The 22,458-nt window shown below is 47.8% G+C and overlaps 1 protein-coding gene across 3 annotated transcripts in view; it reads left to right on the forward strand.

The window, feature by feature from the left end:
* The window catches only part of NAV2 (neuron navigator 2), a 365,341-nt gene that overhangs the window by 149,812 nt on the left and 193,071 nt on the right, over positions 1–22,458 (forward strand). For 2 of the 3 annotated variants that reach the window (XM_005869395.2, XM_005869394.2), the window contains exons 4-5: positions 4,186–4,258; positions 12,875–13,133. In XM_005869395.2, coding sequence (XP_005869457.1) covers positions 4,186–4,258; positions 12,875–13,133 — 332 coding nt within the window. Of the gene's footprint in view, positions 1–4,185; positions 4,259–12,874; positions 13,134–17,508; positions 17,578–22,458 lie in introns of all 3 variants that reach the window. The other variant, XM_005869393.2, reaches the window with a different exon arrangement.

The following is a 22,458-nucleotide window of genomic DNA, read 5'->3' on the forward strand; positions in this document are numbered from 1 at the left end:
ATTTTGTTGGCAAGTAGCAAAATCAGGTGTGAGGATCACATATATCTGAAAGGAAGTTTCTGTTGATCTATGAGGCTCATGAAGAAACTGCACTGTGCTTTCAGTCCCAGAACTTACAAGTTTCTCACTCATCCTTGTCGGGTCTAGATCTCTCATTGCTTAAGCTTTAGGCATTTCATGATTTTTAAAAATGGCTGTGACCATGCCTGACTTCAGCCAGCAGCTGTTTGCCTGCCCTCCCAGTTTCACCCTCCCTGGATAGAGATCTCCAAGGGAAGCCCTGGTGACAGGAGACACTCTTAACTCATAAAAACTAGCACCCCATTTACTCAGTGTGCCCGCAGCCCTATCTTCCCCTGGGCTGTGGTGGTGCCCATGGTCTTCATTTGCATCCATCATTTTCATGTGCTTTGCACTCAGCTATGCTGGTATTCAGAGAAAAATGCTGCCATGACAACTGCCACAACAGATGGTATTTGATCAGTCTCTAAGTTACCAAGGAGCTATACAGCCGCACTTCTGAGACTTGCATATTTTATGCTATCGTGAGACCCAGTCCAGCCTTAATCATGATTGAAATGTTAAGTTTTCCATTTGCCTCTTATCCCTCCTTCTCTTTCCAGTCATTTGACATTTGTTTTGGTTTTCCTTGCTCTCTGGCTATCTTGGGTGGAGATCGACATCTGGATGTGAGAGACAAAGGCTGCAACATACATAGTTCATGGAAGTTGCCCTGCCAAGTCTAAAGTTCAGAGACTGTTGAGAAACTATTCAACTTTGGGATGGAGATTCTGGCTGAGACAGGGAGAAAGGCTTCATTGCAGCCCTTTTCTCTTGGGTGTTCATGGACTACATGGGGTGGAGGCCACATATGGCACCAAACAAAGGGAAGCCCTTGGAAGTGCATCTTGGTCTAAACCTGCTCATTCCTCCAGCATCTTTCTGCTCCCAGGGTCTCTGAGCCACATCGTGGTTCCACCTTCAGGCTTCCAGCCTCCGCCCCAGCTAATGCTGTAAACCCCAGGATCTCCATCCCAGAGCTATGGCAACAAGTACAACAGCCTCCTCAGCCTGCCCCCTCAACATCACTGGAATGTCAAACTTAGCACACATTTCTTCAGCTAATTTTGGAAAGTAGTTTATATTGGCCGCTATGTGTTAATGAACAGCCTTGGCTGTATTTACATACTTGCTGGTTAAGAGCCTTTTCCTTTGCTCTGCCTCCCAACTTGAACCGGGTCCTCATCTCGCACTGCGTGTCTGGATCACACATGAGCCTCGTTAAAGACGAGTCCGTGGACGCCCTCGTACTGTATGAGAGCTGGGCTCCTACCACCAGGCCGGTCCCCTCTCGGGGTTTGGTGGCAGTTTGCAGTCTCATGGCATATGAAGATGGGTTGTTTACCTGGGCAGTATTTGGAAGAAAACTTTAAGGTGAAATTTAATCACAAGAGCCTGGATCAAAGAAGCTTTCTCCCCTTCTGATCTCATTCCAAGCGCAGCCAGGAGGTTGGAATCCAGGGCTGACCCTGCTCTGCTGCCCGGCTCCGCTCTCTTCCCGGGGTGCAGATGAAAAGCGTGTGGGTCTCGGCCGCCTTGTCAGGAGTGATTTCTAACCTCAATGAAACATTATTAAAGAGTGGATTTGAGGCTCAGGAATGTTTTTTGAGCTCCTCTGTGAGCAGAGAATTCATAATGGAGGGGGGAAATTTTCAGGGCATTAGATGGGCTTATGAATCGTCTTTTAAATGATGACCCAAGTTCTTATTTTTGGTTTTAACAAATTCAGGGAGTGCAATCTGGCCATCACATATTGCTCCCTGCTTCACCTCTTAGGTCCTAAGACTTAGGAGAAAGCGCCCTCGGTGCCCTTAGCCTCCTCACTTCACCTAATGAGGGAAGCTCCTAATGCTTCCCTTGTGGATATGCTCTGCATATTGCTCCCTGCTTCACCTCTTAGGAGAAAACACCCTCGGTGCCCGAGGGAAGCTCCTAATGCTTCCCTTGTGGATATGCTCTGACTCTCCCTGGAATGGAGGGATGTAGGGGTGTGTGGAATGTCTCTGTGGACCTTAAAGAGAAGCATTATAGAAATGTGGGCTGCTGGACAGGGAGGAGGACTCTGACCGCCACTGTCAGGAGAGTCAAGCATAGTGCCTGGCCCAGAGCAGACATCCCAACAATATGTTGACTGGATGAGTGACTGAAAGGATCATGTCACTCAGGTTTATCCATCGTGGCTCTATTGACATTTGCATTGGATAATCCTCTGTTGTGGGGCTGTCCTGTGCAGTGTAGTGTGTTCAGGACTAGATACCAGGAGGCCCCCTACCCCTATTGTGACAACCCAAAATGTTGCCAGACATTGTCACGTGTCCCCTGAGGGACAAAATTCTCAGACATTGTCACATGTCCCCTGAGGGACAAAATTCTTAGACATTGTCACATGTGCCCTGAGGAACCAAATCCTTGCTCCTTCTCTCCCTTTCTCCCCCGCCCAGTGGAGAACTACCCATCTAAATTATGGAATGCATTAAAAGAGTAACAGGGCTTTAAAAAATTGACAGGAAGAAAAAATAATCTGGGTAACCTATTTATAATTATTCATTCCTTTAATAGATTTTAACATTAAAAGAAAGCCCAGTAGGTGGCTGAATTGAAGCATACCACAGCTAGCCTTGCAAGAAGTTACTACTTACTTTAAATGATAGTGTATGCATTGAATACTCTGTGAATGGGACAAGTAAATGATCTTATGCTCATTGGAAGAAAATTTCTATGGAATTACAGTGTGGTAGCAAAGCAGTGCTTCTCTTTAATATGTTGGTGGGTCCCTTTTAATTTGGTGTCACTCCTCAGACTCATGGTTGATGGATTCTTCTGAAATGGGTGCAGTTTTATTCAGGTGCCTCAAGGCTTAATTTAAAGCATTGGAAGATATGAAGATGGAGGGTAGAGAAGGAGGATGCTGACATCAGGGGGAGGGTGGACATGACCTTCAGGAAGACTGCCGGAAGCCTGGAACAGATTCTACTTCAATTAGAGCCCTTAACATGCAGACGCTTCACCCTCAGTGGCTATGAAGGAATCATCAGGATATTGCTTGGGGAGAGGGAAGGCAGATGGTTACATGTACACTGTGAAAGACAGCCATTTATTAATGAAAAATTAATTCCATGGGTTAAATACTTGTTTGAGTTCATAAGAATGTGTAGAGTTTTGAGGAGGTCAGGTAGGCTGTGGGTAGTTGTGACATATAAATTGCATGAAATTCAAAGATCCCTGTTGTTTGAGTTCATAAGAAAGTGTAGAGTTTTGAGGAGGTCAGGTAGGCTGTGCGTAGTTGTGGAGGTGAGGGGGATCTCCATTGTGACATATAAATTGCATGAAATTCAAAGATCCCTGTGCCAAGTCAAAAGCAATTGCCTTTACTTATGGTCACCATTGACATTAATCAAGCCCGAACACTTTCCTGTAGACCAAAAAATAATTAGCCCTGACAACTGAAGTCAAATCAGACCTTTGGAGATGACCTAATGGGTCTTTTGTGAGAGCTGGACATTGGCTTGTCCTTGGCCGTGGCATCAGCCCTGGCAAAGGTGGCTGTGGGGTGTGCCCCTTTATGCCACAGAAAACACAAAGGTCAGAGGGGTTCAGCAAGGTCGCTGCCCTCCCTGGTCATCTGCAATGCCTGCCATCCTGAGAATTTTGTGAGTAAACACTACCCAGATTCCAGCTGAAACTCCCATTCACTGCGCATTGGACTGCTGGCCGCCTTGGTGGCTAGAAATTTCTCCCAGCTGCTGGCAGACGGGTGGGTCTGCTAACCTCGTCCCCACCTCCGTTTTTCGGGCAGCTGCTCAAGTTTTCAGGATTGCACTGGTGACAGTGATCAACAGAAGAGCTCCAATTCCACCCTGGTTATTTTTGGCAGCCGTGAGCAATCCAAGACCTCGACTTTTGGCTCTGGGCGGTTGGGATATTAGGTAACCTTTTCCTGTGCAAGTACAGACAAAGTAGAGTCCTGACCTGCATCCATTCATGTCCTCCTGGGTTTCCTTGTCGAGAACTTAAGCGATGCCTGTTGAAGCCTCGCTCTGACATAGCACTTCATTTCTAGTTAAGAGATGGCTCTGGAGAAGACTGAGCACTGATTGAGTGTCTACTGTGTTTTTTTCCTCCTAGATTGAAAACATAGATGCCTGCTTGAATTTCCTGGCAGCTAAGGGAATAAACATTCAGGGGCTGTCTGCAGAAGGTGAGTCAGCGCTTGTCACGAGGCGGTCTTTTCCCCATTAGAAATACCCACCTGTTTCTTATTGACAACATGAATGCACTAAAGGCAAGAGACGCTGGTGGGCTCTTCTGGTTTTGTTTTCCTTCTGGTTTGGAGGCATCTCAGTGCATGTCTAGGCCTGAGGGTGCCAACTTTCTGAAATCCTAAAGAATCCCTCCAAGAATGCAAATTCGACCACACTGGCCATGTCTGCAAGGCACGGCGGGGAGTAGTGAAGACAGAGGCTTCTCGGGGAAGGGCTCAGCCAGTGCTGATTTTAGTCACCTGACGAGCAGGTCAGTTAATTATCAAGCCGGGCCTTATCTGTGGGAGAGAGAACACTTAACCACAGAACATATTTAAACTGCACAGTTCCCAGGGAGAAAGGCCGAATCCTTATCTCTTAGTTGTATGAGAAGAAGCAGTACTTTTCCCAGGTTAAAAAAATAAATAAAAGCGTTTGATGTATTAATGAGACGCTACATTTTGACATCCTGATTAGTTTTTAATTAACTCAAATTTGGTGGCTAATTAGCACATTCGTGCTTGCTGGTGGTTTGCTATTGGTCTGGAGGTGGCTGGTCTGAATTCTCAGCCTCCTCGGGCAACATCTTGCTCTGGAAACGTTCGCTCTCTCTCCTATTTGTAAACACAAGCAGCTGCCAGCTCCAAAGCTGCCATAGGCCCCGGCATCCTCCCAAACTCATTAGGCTGCACCTGCCTCCACTTTTCCCAGAACAGGTAAAGCAGTGTGGGCTTCGGATGACACCACTTTTCTTTAGCAAGGTTGGCATCCGCTCCAGTGGTCAGGGTGGGGAGGGGGGAGCATGAGGAAGGAAGCAGTCCAATGGAGCAGGTAAGTTTGCTGATGGATTCCGTTTGGGACCTGTTTCTTGCCTCTGCTCTGCTCTGCAGTGAAAGCTTGCTTTTCCTGGCTGTGTTTCTGAGCTGCAGTCTCTTCCAGTGTTGGGGAGGGGGTGGCCACCACTGATGCCTCGTGGGTGTTTCTTGTCTCTGAGTGGGGCTGTTGGAATACCCCCATGGGAACTCAAGTGTGCCTCGCCTGTCCCGGGTCAGGCATGGTCACACTGCCGCCAGAGGCCTCTGAAGCAGCTGTAGGGTGTGAGCCCTAGTCCTAGCTCTGAGAGGGGGGTTCTTGATGGGTTCCCCTGCCCCTGGGATGTGAGCCCTCTTCCCCCGGGTTGAGATGCAGGTGGAATGACATGTGGCATGCACATGGCTGGGGTATGGGGTGATTGATTGGTGGTGTTTCCATGGATAGGTCGGGAGATGCAAATTCCCATTCTGAGGAACCTGTTCCCTCTTGGTAGAGAGTCCTTGTCCTGGCCAGTAGATGGCAGGCACATGCTCCTCCCAGTTTCTGGGAGTGTTTGGACCACAGGCCTGAGCCCGTCCAGCAGAGCATCAGCAGGGACTTTACTGAGTCATGCTCAACAGAAAGGGCTCTTCGGAATGTGAACCCTTGGCCATTCTGCCATCTATCTACCCATTGCCCTGCCTTCTACCTCATTCATCTACACACACACACACACACACACCCCTACCTGCCTGCCACCTGCCTCATCCTCTCTATACCTTAAAACATAGTGAATCTACTCAATAAGTATTTGTTGAATTAATAATACCAACTGCACCTTTAAGACTCTTATGTGCATTGGCTCCAGCTCTCACAACTGAAGTTGGAATTTATAATAGGCTGAGTGTACAGATGAGGATACTTTGGCTTAAAGAGATTATGAGTGGCATCTTTAAGCCCTGTAGCTAGTGAGTGTCAAAATCAGAACCCAGGTCTGTATGATTTTAGAGCTCATGTTCATGGTGTCTGTTGGGACAGCAGATGGATAAAAATCTATGCCATGCACAGGTGCAAAAAAGCAGAAAAGTTTGAGAACTCTGCTGGACCATGGAGGCATGTCATGCAGAGGCACTCTGTCCTCTGCCCCTCATCGATGTTGGAATGTAGCCCTGTGAGTCTGGGCATAGAGAGGCATAGTTATAACCAGTGTGTTGAGGTATCAGTTATTGGGTTTATGGTATTTTGGTAATTGCCCCCAACTGTTCTGTGTTGTTCCCCATCTTTCCTGCCAAGTCGAGACTCATGTAATGATATTTTGGCTGAATTTATAACCCTTCGGTCACGCTCATTATTAGAACAGTTCTATGTCAATACTTATGACTCAGTCCTGTTCAGTTTTAAACTTCAACCTCAAAGCTCTTTTCCCCCACCAGTGCAGGTGGCTTTGGAGGTTGAAGGGGGTGGGGCATAATAATGTGACTTCCTTTCCCTTCCCTGGTTCCCAGGCCAGGCCTCCAGGACTGGGAGAGCACAGAGAAGCAGAATTGGGCTGGTGGTGAAGGTGCTGTCCCCTCCTGGGTAATTGCTACTGTCCCCGCTGGGAGTCTCTGCACGCCCTGCTGACCAGACACTCCTCCCATGCTGCTCCCAGAGCCCTGTGGTGTTTGTGAGATTTGACCAGCTCTTGCAGCTCATTTCCAGCTGGTAGCATTCAGGTCCCACCCTCCTGATTCAGGCCACCTTTGTCTCCATACTACACTGGTCCTGGTAAGGCTCTAGACCAGGGGTCCTCAAACTACCGCCCGCGGGCCACATGCAAATACAAATATTGTATTTGTTCCCGTTTTGTTTTTTTACTTCAAAATAAGATATGTGCAGTGTGCATAGGAATTTGTTCATAGTTTTTTTTTAAACTATAGTCCGGCCCTCCAACGGTCTGAGGGACAGTGAACTGGCCCCCTGTTTAAAAAGTTTGAGGACCCCTGCTCTAGACCTTGGACTCATGATCCTTCCATTCTCCACCATAGAACCAGCAGGAATGTGTGGACTCAATCTCCCACTTGCACTAGGTAGCACAGGCCTCCTGTCATCGGGAAATCCCCCACCATATGATCTCTCTTTTCAGCTTCCCCTCACCCAGGTGGCCTAGGGGCAGATCTGCCAAGTCTCTACTAAGCAGGTGTCCAACTGGGGACTAGAAAGCCAGAACTCCCACTCGCAGTGATTCTTTTAGAGCCTCCTTGCCTTTGCATGGAGTACAGGGACCCCACCTTCTTGCTCCTTGGTGAAGGAGGAAATACCCTGTCTCTGTGACTGTCTCCCATTGCCAACCTCCCATACCCTCCATGACATTCTCCCATCTAGATCTTCTTATATTGATTTTGGGGGGGAAGTAAAGGATCGTGATGATGGTATTTGGTGGTAAGACTGATTCTGAACTTGTAGAGTATGAAGGGATGAGGACTGGGCCCAACCTTTGTCAAGTCCTTGAACTTATAAGCAAGGGTACTTAGAGCCTTTTATTCACAATTTTAGGGTTACAGGAATCTCACATGACATACTGTTAAATCATAGGAATAGAAACCATTGATTGAGAACTCACCCTGTGTCAGTCACTGAGATAAGTGCCACAACATTTTATCTTATGTAGTGTCCCCAGCAACCTTATGAGGTCAGTATTCACATTATCCCATTCATACAGATGAGTAAGCGCGGCCCAAAGAGGTTCAGTTCCAGTGGGGAAAGGGAGGCCCCAAGGTCAGCTGTGGACAAGCCTCTCAGTCTGCTGATTTGAAGGCCTCCTGCTTTCCTACTGCTCACTGTTGCCCACACTTCTAACCACCTGCTTGAGTACTAGAAAGCATTATAGTGTTTAAAGAAATAATGTCGTTTTAATGCTTTTTCTTTTCCTTTTGAAGACGATTGCGTGCCTTAAGGCTCCTCACAATGAAAAATAACATCAGCAGTTGGAAAGCCCCGTAGGTGCATCTCCGCCCCTTCCCAGTAACTAAAGCTGGTTTTGGACCCAGGAGGGTGTATGCACCTGTCCTCAAAGCGTTTCAGCAGCTCAGGTCCTGCCCTGACCTGCCTCTTAGGGAGCCATAGAGAGCCTTTGTTCCAGGGCACAGACAGCAGATGCCTGCGGGCAGAGGCTACAGGCCCGAGTGAGCCAGGTGGAGATGCTGCTGGTGTGAGGCACAGCCCCTGGACGAGGCCTCCTTGCCCCCTCGGTGCTCCCAAAAGTTGGACCCAACTTGGAGACTTGCCAGAGTCCTGTGAGCTTCGGCCTTACCCTGCCCTGGGCGCTTTTCAAGATCCCTTCAACCCCTCCCCAACCCACACACCACCTGTCAGGGCCATCTGTAAACCTGTCCCTGTGAGGAAGTAAGGCCTTTATCCCTGGGAGTTTGAGAACACCTGGCCCTGAGCCCATCTTCCTGTACTGGAGAAACGGAAGTCCGGAGCTATGGCTTATCCTATCTCGTTCACCAAATGTTTGCTGGGCACATGCTATATGCCAGACACAGCACTAGGCACTGGAGTGCACAGAGAGTCCAGCCAGTCATACAAAACTAGCCTTTATTCCAATTAATAAGAGAACTGTGCTAATGGTATGTACAGAGTCCAGTGGCGCCCAAAGAAAGGCAATGATCAGCTCTGCCTGGGGCAGTCAAGGGGCCTTCAGAGAGGCAGTGATGTTTCCCCTGGGTTTTACAGAATGCAGAGGTGTTCAGCAAACCAAAGGAAGGTGCAGAGAAGTCTAGACATGAGATGGGGCATAGGTAATATAATGGGGACAAATCTTGCAGATTGGAGAAACAGAGACAGGAAGACCCTTCCAGATGCCTCTGAGAAGGAGTGTGTGCTTTTAAAGTGAAATCGGTTGCTGACTTGATGAGCTCAGACCTTGGTTTCCTACTCTGATGTCCACAGACGTAGATGCTGAGCTTCTTTCATCCTGAGCCAGAAAGCAGGAGGTCTTTCTGGACCTTTCGCATGAAAGCAACAAGTGGATCTTTTCTGTTTCTTCCTACCCACATCACCTGAGTGGTAGTGCATATGGGACTGCTTCTGCCCCTCACCAGAAGGACCCTGTGGGCTCTGCTCCCACCGCCTTGAGCCACTCCCCTGTGGGGAGAGTCATTGACAGCATGGCGGGCAGTACACAGCAGGGCTGCAAGAGTCAGGTGGAAAGTTACATGGTGAATGTAGGTTGCGGAGAGGGCCCAGCTGGAGGAATAATGCCACACAACCCACGGTCCCCAATCAGTTGGGCGAGCCTTACACCACCCACCGTGGCTTAAGGCGATTGAATAGGGATCCTGCAACTCTGCGGTCAGAGGCAACCCTCCCTTTGGCTCTGAGTCCCTTCCTCCCTACAAAGCAGGTTTCTTTGTGTTAGATTATTCCAGTGCTTGTGCCTTTGTAAATCAGGCCTGTGGTTTCTCTTAAATAATGTTGAAAGAAAATAACTCTCCTATTTATTCTACCCTTTGTGCCACATTCCCTATAGCATCTATGCAGATTAGTCCCAGCTAATGGGAACAAAGAGATCAGTCGGAACCCAGAGAGTCAAGGCAATCCGGTTTCTGATGGAAACTGGAATACAGCTGGGTACTTTGTTCTTCAGTTTACATGGGGCGGCCACCAGAGGAGAAAGGAGAGCAGGATTCCTGTGTTGGTTCAGACACAAGCTAGCCACTGTCTCCTTGGATAAGTCAACTCTCTCTAGGTCTATATTATTTCAGCGAGTGTGAGGATAGTTGATCAGATGCAAAGCAATACTCTTTCCAAAGCCTTGGGAAATGTCATGAGGGAAACATTTTTGTGGGCTGGCAGAACGACATTTTGTTTTTAGGCTTCCAGTGGAGCCAGTGTCCCAGGCCCCAGGAAACAGACAGATGACATTTAGAACTCTGGAAGGAACACAATTCTAGCTATTTTGGATACTGTCTGTTCATGACCACCCATACCATAAACTGGGTGGCTTTCAACCCCAAACAGATCCTTCACCACTCTTTGAGTTTCGTGTTCTGAAAAGAAAATTAAACAGTCCAAATGCCCATCAACTGGAGAATGGATAAACACTGTGGTACATCCATATGATGGGATAGTTGTCGGCAATATAAAGAAACCAATGATACGTGCTCTAACATGGATGAGCCTTAAATACATTATGCTAAGTGAAGTTGTAAAGGATTACATCATTCATGATTCCATTTATTTAAATGTCCAGAGAAGGCAAATCTGTGGAAACAGAAAGCAGATGAGCGGTTGCCTGGGGACAGTGCAGGAGTGAGATGTGTATGAGCATGAGGACTCTTTTCAGGGTAATGGATATAGTTTAAAACTAGAATGTTACTAAAAATTATTGTCTATTTAATTTTTTGGATGTGAATTATACCTCAATGAAAAGACTGTTTTTTAAAAAAAGCAGATAGAAGCTCCCCATTGAGTTTTCTCTAACATGAGATTATTCATGGCTGGCTTCTTTCTTGACCCCTATGCATGGCACAGGGGGATGGGCAGCGGCCCTGGCTTCCTTCAGTGGTCCCTGTGCTGAGTTCTGAGGAGGCCGCAGGTAGAGTGACTCTGTTTTCTGAGCCAAAGAGGGAAGAATGAGCCAGGCAGTGTCCTGGGTGCTGTGCCCTCACTTCCTTATTCTTCATTTATTTCTCCTAACAACCTGGTGCGAGAGGTGCAGCACCCATCGCCCATTTTAAAGATGAAACTGGGGCTCAGAGTTGAATCTTGTGAATAGTCAGTCAGTCTATAAATGCAAGACTGTGGGGATTTAAACCCAGGTCTTTCTGGCTCCCTAAAACAGTGTGTTTATGGGCCATTGTACTCTTTGACAAGTAAAAAGATGTTTTAGGGAATAATGCAACAAACCATTATGCAGAATAAATGCCTTAAGGACCACGGCAGGCGGAGAATGTGACGAAGCTGGCCCCTGGTCCACCATGGGATGGGCTGGTAGGTTATGAGGATGCTGACGTGGACACGCCAACCTTTTGCAGCGAACAACCTCTGAGCCCTGGATATGCTGATTTGCAAGTTCCTCCCTTCTTTGTTTTGCTTGTAGGGTTTAAAAAATGTATTATGGAATGTTTGACACATTCCATAACAAAAGAATACTTACAGAAGAAGAATGAAGAGTACTTACATGACCACCAGCTAGCTTACTAAAACATTGTCTGGCGTGCCTTTCAATTCACCACACATGATGAGTATACAAGCAAGCCAAGTTCTGCAGTGTTAGGAGTCCACGCTTCAAGGCAGAAAAACCTAGATTCAAATCCCAGCTCCAGCAGTTATTACCTCGGGAGATCATAAAACCTCCCTGAGCTGCGTCCCTTAAGTAAGAGAGGAATGGTAATACTCACTTCCCAGGTTGTAGGGGTTGAATGAGATTGCTCCCAGAAAGCGTAACCCAAGACATGCTAATTAGTAGTAGTTCTTGTCATAAATAAGTTTTGGCCCTAGCCGGTTTGGCTCAGTGGGATGGGAGACCTCTTCAACTGCTCTTCAACTGGTCCTTGGAGGAAACTCTATTTCTTTATCAGCAGCCGCTTCCCCAGCCTGCCGCTAAGTCCTTGGAGGAAACTGTTTCTTTATCAGCAGCCGCTTCCCCAGCCTGCCGCTAACCTGGGGGGAAGGCGTTCCCTATGCGGTGAGGCTTCCCTTCCTCCAGCCCCACTCCCTCAGCTTAGGGTCAAAGCAAAGCAGAGGGAGCCCCCAAAGTTCTTCCTTCTCCCTCAGTGTCTGTTTAGACCCTGGCTATTGCATCTGGTGTTAAAGGCCCTGCACACAAGAAGAGATTGCCCTGGGAGAAACACCCTCACACCCACAGCCCCTGCCTGTGAATAAGTATGTCATTCCTTCTCTGCAGCTCTTTATTCATGTCTTCAGTCAAATGCAACTCCATCTGGAATAAAAATTGTCTTATCTCCACACTGCACTCTAATTTCTTTTAATGGCTATTGCATCTGGTGTTTAAGGCCCTGCACACAAGAAGAGATTGCCCTGGGAGAAACACCCTCACACCCACAGCCCCTGCCTGTGAATAAGTATGTCATTCCTTCTCTGCAGCTCTTTATTCATGTCTTGAGTCAAATGCAACTCCATCTGGAATAAAAATTGTCTTATCTCCACACTGCACTCTAATTTCTTTTAATAGAGGAGAGTTTTTGCATGAGTTCTTCATAGAAGTAAGTCCTGTAGCCTATCCCCCCATTCATCCCAAATTGAAGTTGTTTATTCGACAAACAAGAGAGACTCAGAGCCACGTGTGGGAGGGCAGGGTGACCAGGTAGAGCAGTGTGAGGACCTGGGAGTGAGGCAGCAGCCACTTGGCAACTCAGGTGGCTCAAAGTGCAGAACAGGGACTTGGCAGTGCCCTGCAAAGACCAGTGAGTTTTCCCCGGTGCCGGAGGGCTTCTGTGTCCCCGATCATCGCCCAGCCCCTGGAACAAGCATGGGCTTGCTGGGGACGCTTACCTTTTTGGCTCCGCCCTTACTGAGAGTTTCCGCCTGGCACTTGCAGGCATCCAGTTGCAACTTGCCTCATGTATCCACTCTAATCCCAATGGGAAAATAAGCTATTTTCTTTGTGGTTTAGGCCTGGTTTTAATTGACTGTGATACCAATGACACAAGTGTTCAGGAAATCTGTCATATCCTAGACCTAGAGGAATGCCACTCAGGTGAGGGCTGAGGCAGCCCACTGGGTCGGAGCAAGAAAGGACTCCTCCTCTAACCGCTCTCTCTGTTGTCCCGCAGAAATCAGGAATGGAAACCTCAAGGCCATCCTAGGCCTCTTCTTCAGCCTGTCCCGGTACAAGCAGCAGCAGCAGCAGCCCCAGAAGCAGCACCTCTCCTCGCCACTGCCGCCGGCTGTGTCCCAGGCGGCCGGGGCCCCCTTCCAGTGCCAGGCTGGCACTCCTCAGCAACAGGTGCCAGCCACTCCCCAAGCCCTGTGCCAGCCTCACCAGCCAGCACCACATCAGCAGTCAAAAGCACAAGCCGAAATGCAGTCCAGGTGGGGGCTCCTTGCCAACTGATAATTCTGTTTTTCCAGGGCTCCTCCTTCCCACCGACCAAATTCTAGCCTGTGCTCCACGTAGTATTTATGTGAGCTTCTTCCTGCTGAGAACTACTGATAGTTAGTGAGGAGTTAGCACGACCTTGAGACGGAGGTGGCCTCCTGGGCCTGGCGGTGACGTGTACTGTTTTAAAGTCAGAATCGCCAGCAGCCAAAGCTAAGTTTTAAAGTCAGAATCGCCAGAAGCCAAAGCTAAGGCAGAGTGTGTCCTGCCTTAACTCTGGCCTATGACACATTCGCTTGTCTGCAGTAAACAGCTCCTAAAATAGACTTCAAACTTCTCTTGCATGTTTGCCTACATGCTGGGTGTTTGGTGTTATATGTATAAGTAATTTTCCCTGTTGGAGGCCATAGTTCTCCAGCAGATAGCTCTGCTTTGCCAGGAGAGACATGTCAGGAACGACGAAGAAAGATGGCAAGTGGTCCTCAGCAACAGCCCTTTCCTGGGGGCCAGCATCCCTGCTGGGAGCAGTTCCCATGGAATGTGCTGGGTTTTGTTGACCCTAGAGTGGTAGTAGTCATGTCGGCTGTGGCCCTTTGCTCTGCAGGACTAGGGCCCGGATTTTAGGGACTGATGCTTGCCAGTGGGACTCACCATAGAGTGATGTACAAGCTGAGGGTCAGAGGAGTTTCCGTATAGGGTGTTATAGTAGGAAAAGTGCATTCCTAAACAGGTCTGCAAATCACCTTGTGGAGCATTTGTTTTAATGGCAGGGGGGAAAAAAGAGGATATTAGGAGTTACAAAGTTTTTAACTCATAGTAAAGTAAGAGAAAAGCCCTCTAATGATTGTTTTTAAGTTGTAAACCTTTATCAAACCTCAATGTCACCAGTCAAATTGATTACTTGATCTCATTTAATTTGTGCTAAAGAGCACAGGCCTTTGCTTCCAAGCCCCAGTACCAGCATTCATAAGCACAGGGCTTTCCGCACCTTCTCACCCGCAGCTGCCCATTGAGGTTAGGCAGAGCACAGAGCGGTTCACACACAGCAGGTACCTCACAGACAGTTTCATGCTCCCATGAGAAGTGCTGGTTCCCGATGGTGCTGTTCAAACCAGCAGTGCTGGATGTGATGGACATCAGACCCCCTCATGAATTATCTAATTGTGTCCAATTCACGTTATGGAGATTTGTGAGCGAGCAGAGATGCCTGGACTCCCAAGGAGGACTAGCCAGCCAGGCAGCCAGCCTCTGCACCCTGCCCTGGGGGCCATTCTCAGATCAGAGATTCCCAGCCGAGCTGGAAGACCACATGAGCAGGACTGATTCTGCAGTGTGCTTATTACCTGGGTGATGACTTGCTGGGGGAAGGTTCCTATGGGAGAAGAAATTGGGAAATAATTTGGGTTAAGTTGTTGTAACTGTTATTGAGGTTCTCAGATCCTTGAATCTGCAACATACATTTATTTAGTTAGTATTTGAATGACTTCTGTGTGCCAGCCACTGTTCCAGGCACTTGGGAGGTCAAGGGTGAGTGAGATAGCCAGGGTGCCTGCTCTCTACATTCTATGGGAGGAAGCAGGCACATAAATGGGGGAAGAAAAATATCAGATGGTGGTGTTACAATAAGATGATTGGATTCAGACGGACTGGGTCGGTAACTTTGGTTAGGTTGATAGGAGGGTCTCTCTGAGGACATGACACCGAAGTTGAAATATGACTGGCAAGGAGTGAGCCACGCAGAGCATGGGTGTAGAATAGATCGGGCAGAGGGAGCAGCTGGCACAGAGGCCCTGCGATAGGAGAAGCTTGGCAGGTGGAGGAGCAGAAAGGAGGCTGGTGTGGCTGGACTGCAGTGGGTGCTGGGAGGTGGGAAGTTAAAGGTGGCAGAGGCCTGCCACTGTTCATGTGGAGGACGCGTGAGTGGTGGCCCCTGGAGTTGAGCAGTGCTATGGCCCCGAGGACGGGTCACACAGTGCTGGCTAAGCTGGGCAAGAAGTCTGTACTTCATTCTAAAGGGGGCAGGAAGCCACAGGAGAGTCTTGAGCAGGGAGAGAGACTTGACTTGATTCGAAGTGTTTAAAAAAGCCACCTTTGCTTATCTTTGGAGAGTGAGGTTGCAGGGGGAAGAAGTGGCGGAGGCCACCCATCATGGGGAGTAAGAATAGGAGGAAGTGGTTTCTGTGGTCTCTGGGTGATAGTGGCTGGGGTCAAGGTGGTGGGACACATAAAGAGATGGACCAACTCGTCATATTTTGGAGGCTGAGCCAACGGGACCACAGATAGAGTGACTATCTGGAGCGAGTGAGGGAAGATTCACAGATAAAGCCTAGATTTCTGGCTTGAGCATCGAGGGAAATGGTGGTACTGATTGAGATGAGGAAGCTGGAGAGAGGGACATGTGTACTCTGTGAATCTTCAGAAGAGGTCATAGGAAGCATTCCTCAAACATGGCCACGGAACTCTTATTTCATAATGCATCTCACGGCCTAGGGTTCCAAGGCACACGGCTGGAGAAACACTGGGCTTGTGTCACCTGGCCAGCCTGAGGCAGCCATTTCCATGGTAGGCGTTTGTTTTCTTAAAAGAACCAGATGTTCCAGTTAGGTCACCCACCTCCCAGGAAGAAAAAAACATCCTACTATTAATAAATGCTTTACCTAATGACGAGCCAAACTCACTGAAGCCAGCTTTTCATATCCATTTATTGCAGAGGGTTCCTGCCATTGTGGTGGTGACAGGGGCTGGTCTTGGAGTTGCTGTCCTTCCTCGCTCATCCTTTGTCCTGTCCCAATTGAATTACTTCTGCATATAACTGGTTTCATCATTATATACTGATACTTCCTCTAATCCTCTTTTCCAGTCCTAGGGACATAGCAGCCCATGCGAGCCCTCTGGCTATAAGTGTAAAAAATAGTAAAATGCCTCATTGGCTCAGTTCCATTGTCTTACTCTCCCCAAATTCTGCCTGTAGTAACCAAAATCCCAGGGGTAATGGCTTGAGTCCCTGATCATCAATGTCATATGTGAGCCCCCAATGCTAGGTTTCTATTGGTCCCATGTTCGAATTTTGCCAGATATGAACATGCCTACATACTGTACCTCTTTGGATAAGAAATACTAAAACTAGGCAACTTTTCTATGATGTTTGCGAAGAGGAGTTGTTGCAGCTAGCCAAGGACATATGCAACGTTAGCAGGAAGGAATCAGAGCAAGGTTTCCAATGATGGCCGCATGGAGACACTTTTACCTGTCTACCACAGCTCTTCTCATTAATCTTTGTGGTAGCTGAGGACTCGATCCACATTCTACCTCTCAAAGCTCCTCTATAGTCTAGAGGCCAGGAGAGGAGCCTAGTACCCAGGACTTGCTTCTCTCTCCATCTGTGTCTACCTTGCATAGTATCAGTATTCAGCTGTTTAGGGAAAATCCAGAAAATTCCTCCCTCCCTCCCTCCCTCCCTCCCTTCCTTCCTTCCTTCCTTCCTTCCTTCCTTCCTTCCTTCCTTCCTTCCTTTATTTTTTCTATTCTATTCTGTTTCTCCTTTCACTTCAGAAGGGAGTCTAGAAAGTATTCTTCAAACTTGGCCACAGAACTCTCCTTAATTGATAGAGCCAACATTGTATTTCTAGTGGCACCAACATTGTATTTCTCACCTCAGATCCTTTTAGGAACATGGATTCAAGAAAGGTAAGTATTTCCATCTTTCATAAGGCAGTACATAAGTTTAACTTTTTCTTGTACTAATCCCAACCAAGATTCTTCAGATGTACAAATGTATGGCCCATAGCCCAAAACTTAGTACACTCATAATACTTTAAATGATCATTTTTACACCAATGAGAACAAAAGTTTTCAAGGTCGGCAAAACTTGCAAACATCTATACCCTTTTTTGGGGGGGTCAACTTTATGGGACATTCAGGACATTCATCAGAAAAGCCCCAAGAAATGCCTGTGAAGTATAAGCATCTAACCACTTTAGAAAAGTGTAAAGTTTGTTTTGTTTTTTGTTTTTGTTTTGTTTGTTTTTTTACCTGTCAGAGACTCCTTGCTTTAGCATCTCATTGTGAGAAAAGTGCCTTATCATGACTGGTAGCAGAAAAAGGTATTTGGTGTTTACAAGAGAAAAGAAGAAGGAAAAAAAACCTCAAAAGTTTTTTGGTATTTTGGTAGCAGTTTCTTCACATTGGAAATTCATGGAATCAGGAAAGTTAGACCTAGAAAGAAAGTTGCGTATTGTGGGAAAGGCGGGCAGTGGAAAAACCCGGAGCATTGCATTATCCTAAGACTGCCGTCCTTTATTTGTGTGTCTAATGTATCTTCTCTCCCCTCACTCAGCTCTTCCACTTTTTTCTTTTCCCATCATGCAGTGCATCATCCAAGGATTCATCTCAAAGCAAAATCATCCGCTTCACTCTGGGTCAGAAAAAGATCTCTAGGTTAGACTTCCTCTGTGTCCTGCAAAGCATGGTTTCAACCCAACCCACTGTTTCCTTTGTTCCTGCTATGTTTCCTGTTGGCCCCTCTCCCCACTTCATGTTTGCAGTTCAAGAAAACCAAACATGCTTTGGCTAATGTTGGGAGAGTTCTGAGAGTGGGTGTGGGGTCATTGGGGTATGTGTGTATGTGTGTGAAGGGGTGGGGTGGGGAGGGACAGAGTGTAAGTGAGGTTGAGTGTGTAATGTTTCTGCATTTCATTGGTTTGGGCTGATTGCTTGATCATCAAAATCCATTCTGAGTTAGGGAGAGGCGAGTGCCTAGGTGGTTTTTGCAGTGGTTTTATGATGAGTTTGGCTCCCTGCTCTGTCCTGTCCCTGATCCCACCTGACCTGCATCTCATTTATGTGTGTTGTGCTTTTTGTTGTTGTTAAAACTACTAATGTGCAATTGGTTTTCTCTTGAGTTACAAAGACCTGAAGCATGACTCCAATTGGTCAGAGGAGACAAAGCAATAAGGCAGCTGTATCTCATTTTTGATTCTAGATGCCCTGTGTACCATGGAGATAGCACCTTGTTCTCCTGAAATAACAAGTGGGCTTGCTCATTAGCTAGTTCTCTGGACTCAGTGCTTGGTGTCCTATCATTGCATCCTTAAATCTGGATGCAGGGAAGGGCCTGTGGAGGGAACTGATACAGGAGGGAAGGGTTTCCATGTAGTCCTGCCTTTGACCACTGTTACTGTCTCTCGGCACCCCTGGTGAGCACCAGGTATTTGGGCTCATTCTACCTGCGGGAGGCAGAGAAGCATATTGACTTGAGTGCACCTTTTCATTTCAACTGAGAGAAAGCTCATGCTCACCACTGACTGTGGTGCCAGGCAAATTGTTTACTCTCCATGACCCGTGTTTCCTTATTGGTGACATGGGATAGTCCTGCCTCACAGTGCGCTGTGGTTTGCAGAGTCATTTCTAACCTTGAACACTTGGATGCAGTCAGTGCACCATAGCTAGCAGATATGTTGATGCTGGTGTTTGGGGTCGACCTGGGGTAGGTAAGGCAACCAGGCCACTTCCAGCAAGTCCCACGGAGCTGATCTCTACACGACCGTCTTACAGAGAGGAATCTGGGCTGCTAGAAGTTTGGCCCGGCTGCTGAAAAGCAGATGCCATGGAGATGAGAGATTTAGCATTTAATCATCTTGTCTAGCAAAAAGCATCTCTGATTATGACCCCCGGCTCCCCCACGGCCCCGAGCATGTGCACACAAGCTGCCATCCTTCCTGGGAGGGCCATCTTCTGCTCCCGGCCTTTGAAGTGGTTTTGGGGGGAAGAACAGCTTTCTTCTCATCAGCACGTACAGCGCGAGGAGCCGGGATGCACTCGCAGGTTACGTGCCAGGAACCCTAGCTTTACCGCCCTGCCTGCTGGGCTCTGCACATGTTGCAGAAATTGACCACGGCTCCAATAGCAGCAGGGTTTTTCTTCCGCCTCTTTGTTCCACCACTTCCTTTACACTTAATTTTTTTCTAAAAAAGCCACATGTGTATGTTTGAAAGAACCCATCTGTATCCTCTGTCACTTTGTACCTGTGTTTGGACATGGAATGATCATGAGGTTTGGAGTTGCTCTTCCCAAGGAGCCGCTGGAACCTTCTGGCACTATAACCGCTGCGGGGAGTAAATGACACAGGGTTGGCTGGCCATGCTCCTCTCTCTTTGCTTCGCTTCAGCGAGGCGGGCACCCTGGCAGCATCTGCTGGGATACCCAGCTCTTCAGCACAGAGGGAATCTAACGTGCAGACAGCAGCTGCTTCCGGGCTGGGGCTTGGTAGGAGTTCTCCTGGTGCATAAGGATGCTCACAGTAATGAATTTCAAAATGCTAGCCAGAGGCTCAGGCTCCCGTCACTGTGAACTAGAAGACAGTGATTCCACTCCGCTCTCAGACTCCATAATTAATGCCTCATTGCTGGGGGGCAGGACAAAGTCCAGGATTCCTACTGACATACTCTGGCCCCGCCTGCTTCTCCAGCCTCACTTCCTCCCACTCTGTTCCCCAAGCCCCAACACACAGCATACTTTTCTTTTTTTTTTTTTAGATATTTTTATTGATTTCAGAGAGGAAGGGAGAGGAAGAGAGAGATAGAAACATCAATGATGAGAGAGAATCATTGATTGGCTCCCTCTTGCATACCCCCTACTGGGGATCGAGCCCATAACCTGGGCATGTGCCCTTGACCAGAATCGAACCTGGGACCCTTCAGTCCACAGACCAACGCTCTATCCACTGAGCCAAACTGACTAGGGCCTGACCTTTCTTTCCTCTCCTTTTACAGGCGTCCCTCTGCATAACACCTCTGCCTCTCACCATGACTCCCTACCTTCTTGCCCTCTACTCACATTCCCAGTCCAGGTGCCACATCTTCTCTCCAGTTGCTTTTGTTTGGAACCTTTCCTAGCCATCCACCAACCTCCAAGGTTATCATTTTCCTTTGAAGTTGCTTCTGAACTTTGTATATTCTTTTATCAATATGCGTGTAATTTAGATGTCAGCTGTGGCCAATTAACTCCTTAAGGTCTGGACAAGATGGAGCTAGAACCCTGTCTTAGTCTGTTGGGCTACTATAACAAAATGCCACAGACTGAGTAGCTTATAGACAACAGAAATGTATCGCTCACAGTACTGGCGTCTGGACGTCCAAGAGCAGGACACCAGCAAGGTGGATTCTGGTGAAAGCCCTCTCCCGGGTTGCAGACTGCTGACTTCTCCCTGTGTCCTCACATGGTGAAAGGGGCAAGTTAGTTCTCTGGATCCTCTTTGATAAAGGCATGATGTCATTCATGAGGGCTCCACCTAATGACCTAATCACCTCCTCCCAACGGACCCAGGTCCTAATAACATCACATTGGTCAGTAGATTTCAACAGATGAATTTTGGGGAACACAAACAATCAGACCATAGCAAACCCCTTCTTCAATTTGTAGAAAGTCTAGTACCCTCCCTGTGATTGCTCAGGTATCTTAGGTTCTCACGGTCACCTTTGGCTTTAAAAGCCTGTATTTGAAGTTGTGTACTGATAATTCGTTCTGAATTAATTTGGTTTGTAAATGGACTCAAACCCAAAGAATGTTTAGGTTCCCTCGTGGGTAATCCATCTAAGCCCTTTTCTGTACTTTCCATTCACCACACTTTCATTCGTGGCTTTTGTGTGTGAGGTGTACATTGCTAAACATTTCAGAGCTGGAGGAGGCTTATTTTGGAGCAGCAACTGTCCAAACCCATTCACAGCCGAACCCAAGTTGTAAAGCTCATTGTTGACATTGATTTCCTCTGAAACATGGAAGAAATTACTAGGTCTTCATCCCAGTTTTCCACTAGGGTGCAGTGGTGATGGGGGCAGACGGTGACACATTGGCCTGAGCTTTGTGGCTTTCTATGGCTAAATATGTGCCAACCATCCTTGATTTGCTATATCAGCTGCCCTCGAGGCCTTCAAAACCTCCTTCTCCATGTCTCAGTACCCTTAGCACAACTCTGCAGCCATTCGAAGGGTATGCCGCTCCCATCAAAGGGGTGCCTGTAGGCCCTGACTCAGTGAAGAGCACCTGGCGATGACCACCACCCACCCCTGTCCCATGGAAAAACCAAAGCTGTCTTTGTTATCCAAAGCCAGGAATGCTTCGCTCTGGGGAGTGGGGCCCACAGATGGGTCAGAGGTATCCCAAGTATAAGGTCTCAGTCAGTCACAGACACTTGATGAAGCAGATTCTCTTCTGGAATGTCCCCTAGGGAGATGGCAAGTCCTGCCTGCCCAAGCCTATCCTGCTTGTTGGAAATGTTGATCTCGGACTCTTTACAATGATTTTTGTCTAGCTCTCTTCTGATACTTTAACCCAGACTCCTCTATTTCCTTAATTTGTCTGATCCTTTTTTGTACCATAGCATGTGTCCTTTGTGGCAATGCCCAATTCCTTTATGAATCTAGATGCTGATCCTTTTTTGTACTATGTGTCCTTTGTGGCAATGCCCAATTCCTTTATGAATCTGGATGCTCGGCTGGAATGATGGGTCTCAGGGAACCAACATGCATTGAGTCCTGACAACAGGCTGGACAGTAAATCCCATTTCAAGTTTACAACTATTCCCATCGGGTAGTTTATTATTATTCCAAAGTTACAGACACGAAACACAAATCTCAGCGCGGTCAAAAGACTGGTCCGATGTCATGTGGATGGAGCAAGCCCATGTTCTATCTATTCTCCATGCTGCCTCACAGAGGACCAGACTGCCTACCTAACTCCAGGTTGTACCCATCCCATTCAATACTTTGATTTTCTGCCTCTCCAAAGGCCCTGTGCTGCCATGAAAAATCTGCAGTTCAGCCCCAGGTCAGGGCAGTGGGGGCTCCCCAACAATTCTGAAAGGAAAGCACCTTTTCCCTCCTCGCTGCTTTTTGCTTCCCTGCTCTTTGCAAATTCCACACTGGAGTAGAATGCTGTGACCCGTGGTACCCAGCGCCACTTAATACCGTTGCTGTGTCATCATCTTGGAACAAGTGATGGCCTATCTGGGCATAAAGACTCCTCCAGAGTCCAGCCCAAAGGAGCCCACTTCTGTACCTACAGAAGCTCTACCTTAGGCTGTGTCTACTCTGCACTGACGTGGAGGACTTGCAGGATGCTGCTTGCATTGGAAGCAGAACCAAGAGCTACCAAGGTCTCATTGCTGGACCCCCTCGATCAGTTGTGCTGGCCACATCTGGTTCCCAAGCACAGGCACTGGCACTGCTGGTCTTGCACCCCACTCTGTGCCTGTCTTTATGGGTGAATATCTTCTCCAAACAAGAGAGGGAAAATGAACAGAGGGGCAAGCCCTCCTAGTGC

The sequence above is a fragment of the Myotis brandtii genome, unplaced genomic scaffold (assembly GCF_000412655.1).
Source record: "Myotis brandtii unplaced genomic scaffold, ASM41265v1 scaffold293, whole genome shotgun sequence".
Taxonomy (NCBI): domain Eukaryota; kingdom Metazoa; phylum Chordata; class Mammalia; order Chiroptera; family Vespertilionidae; genus Myotis; species Myotis brandtii.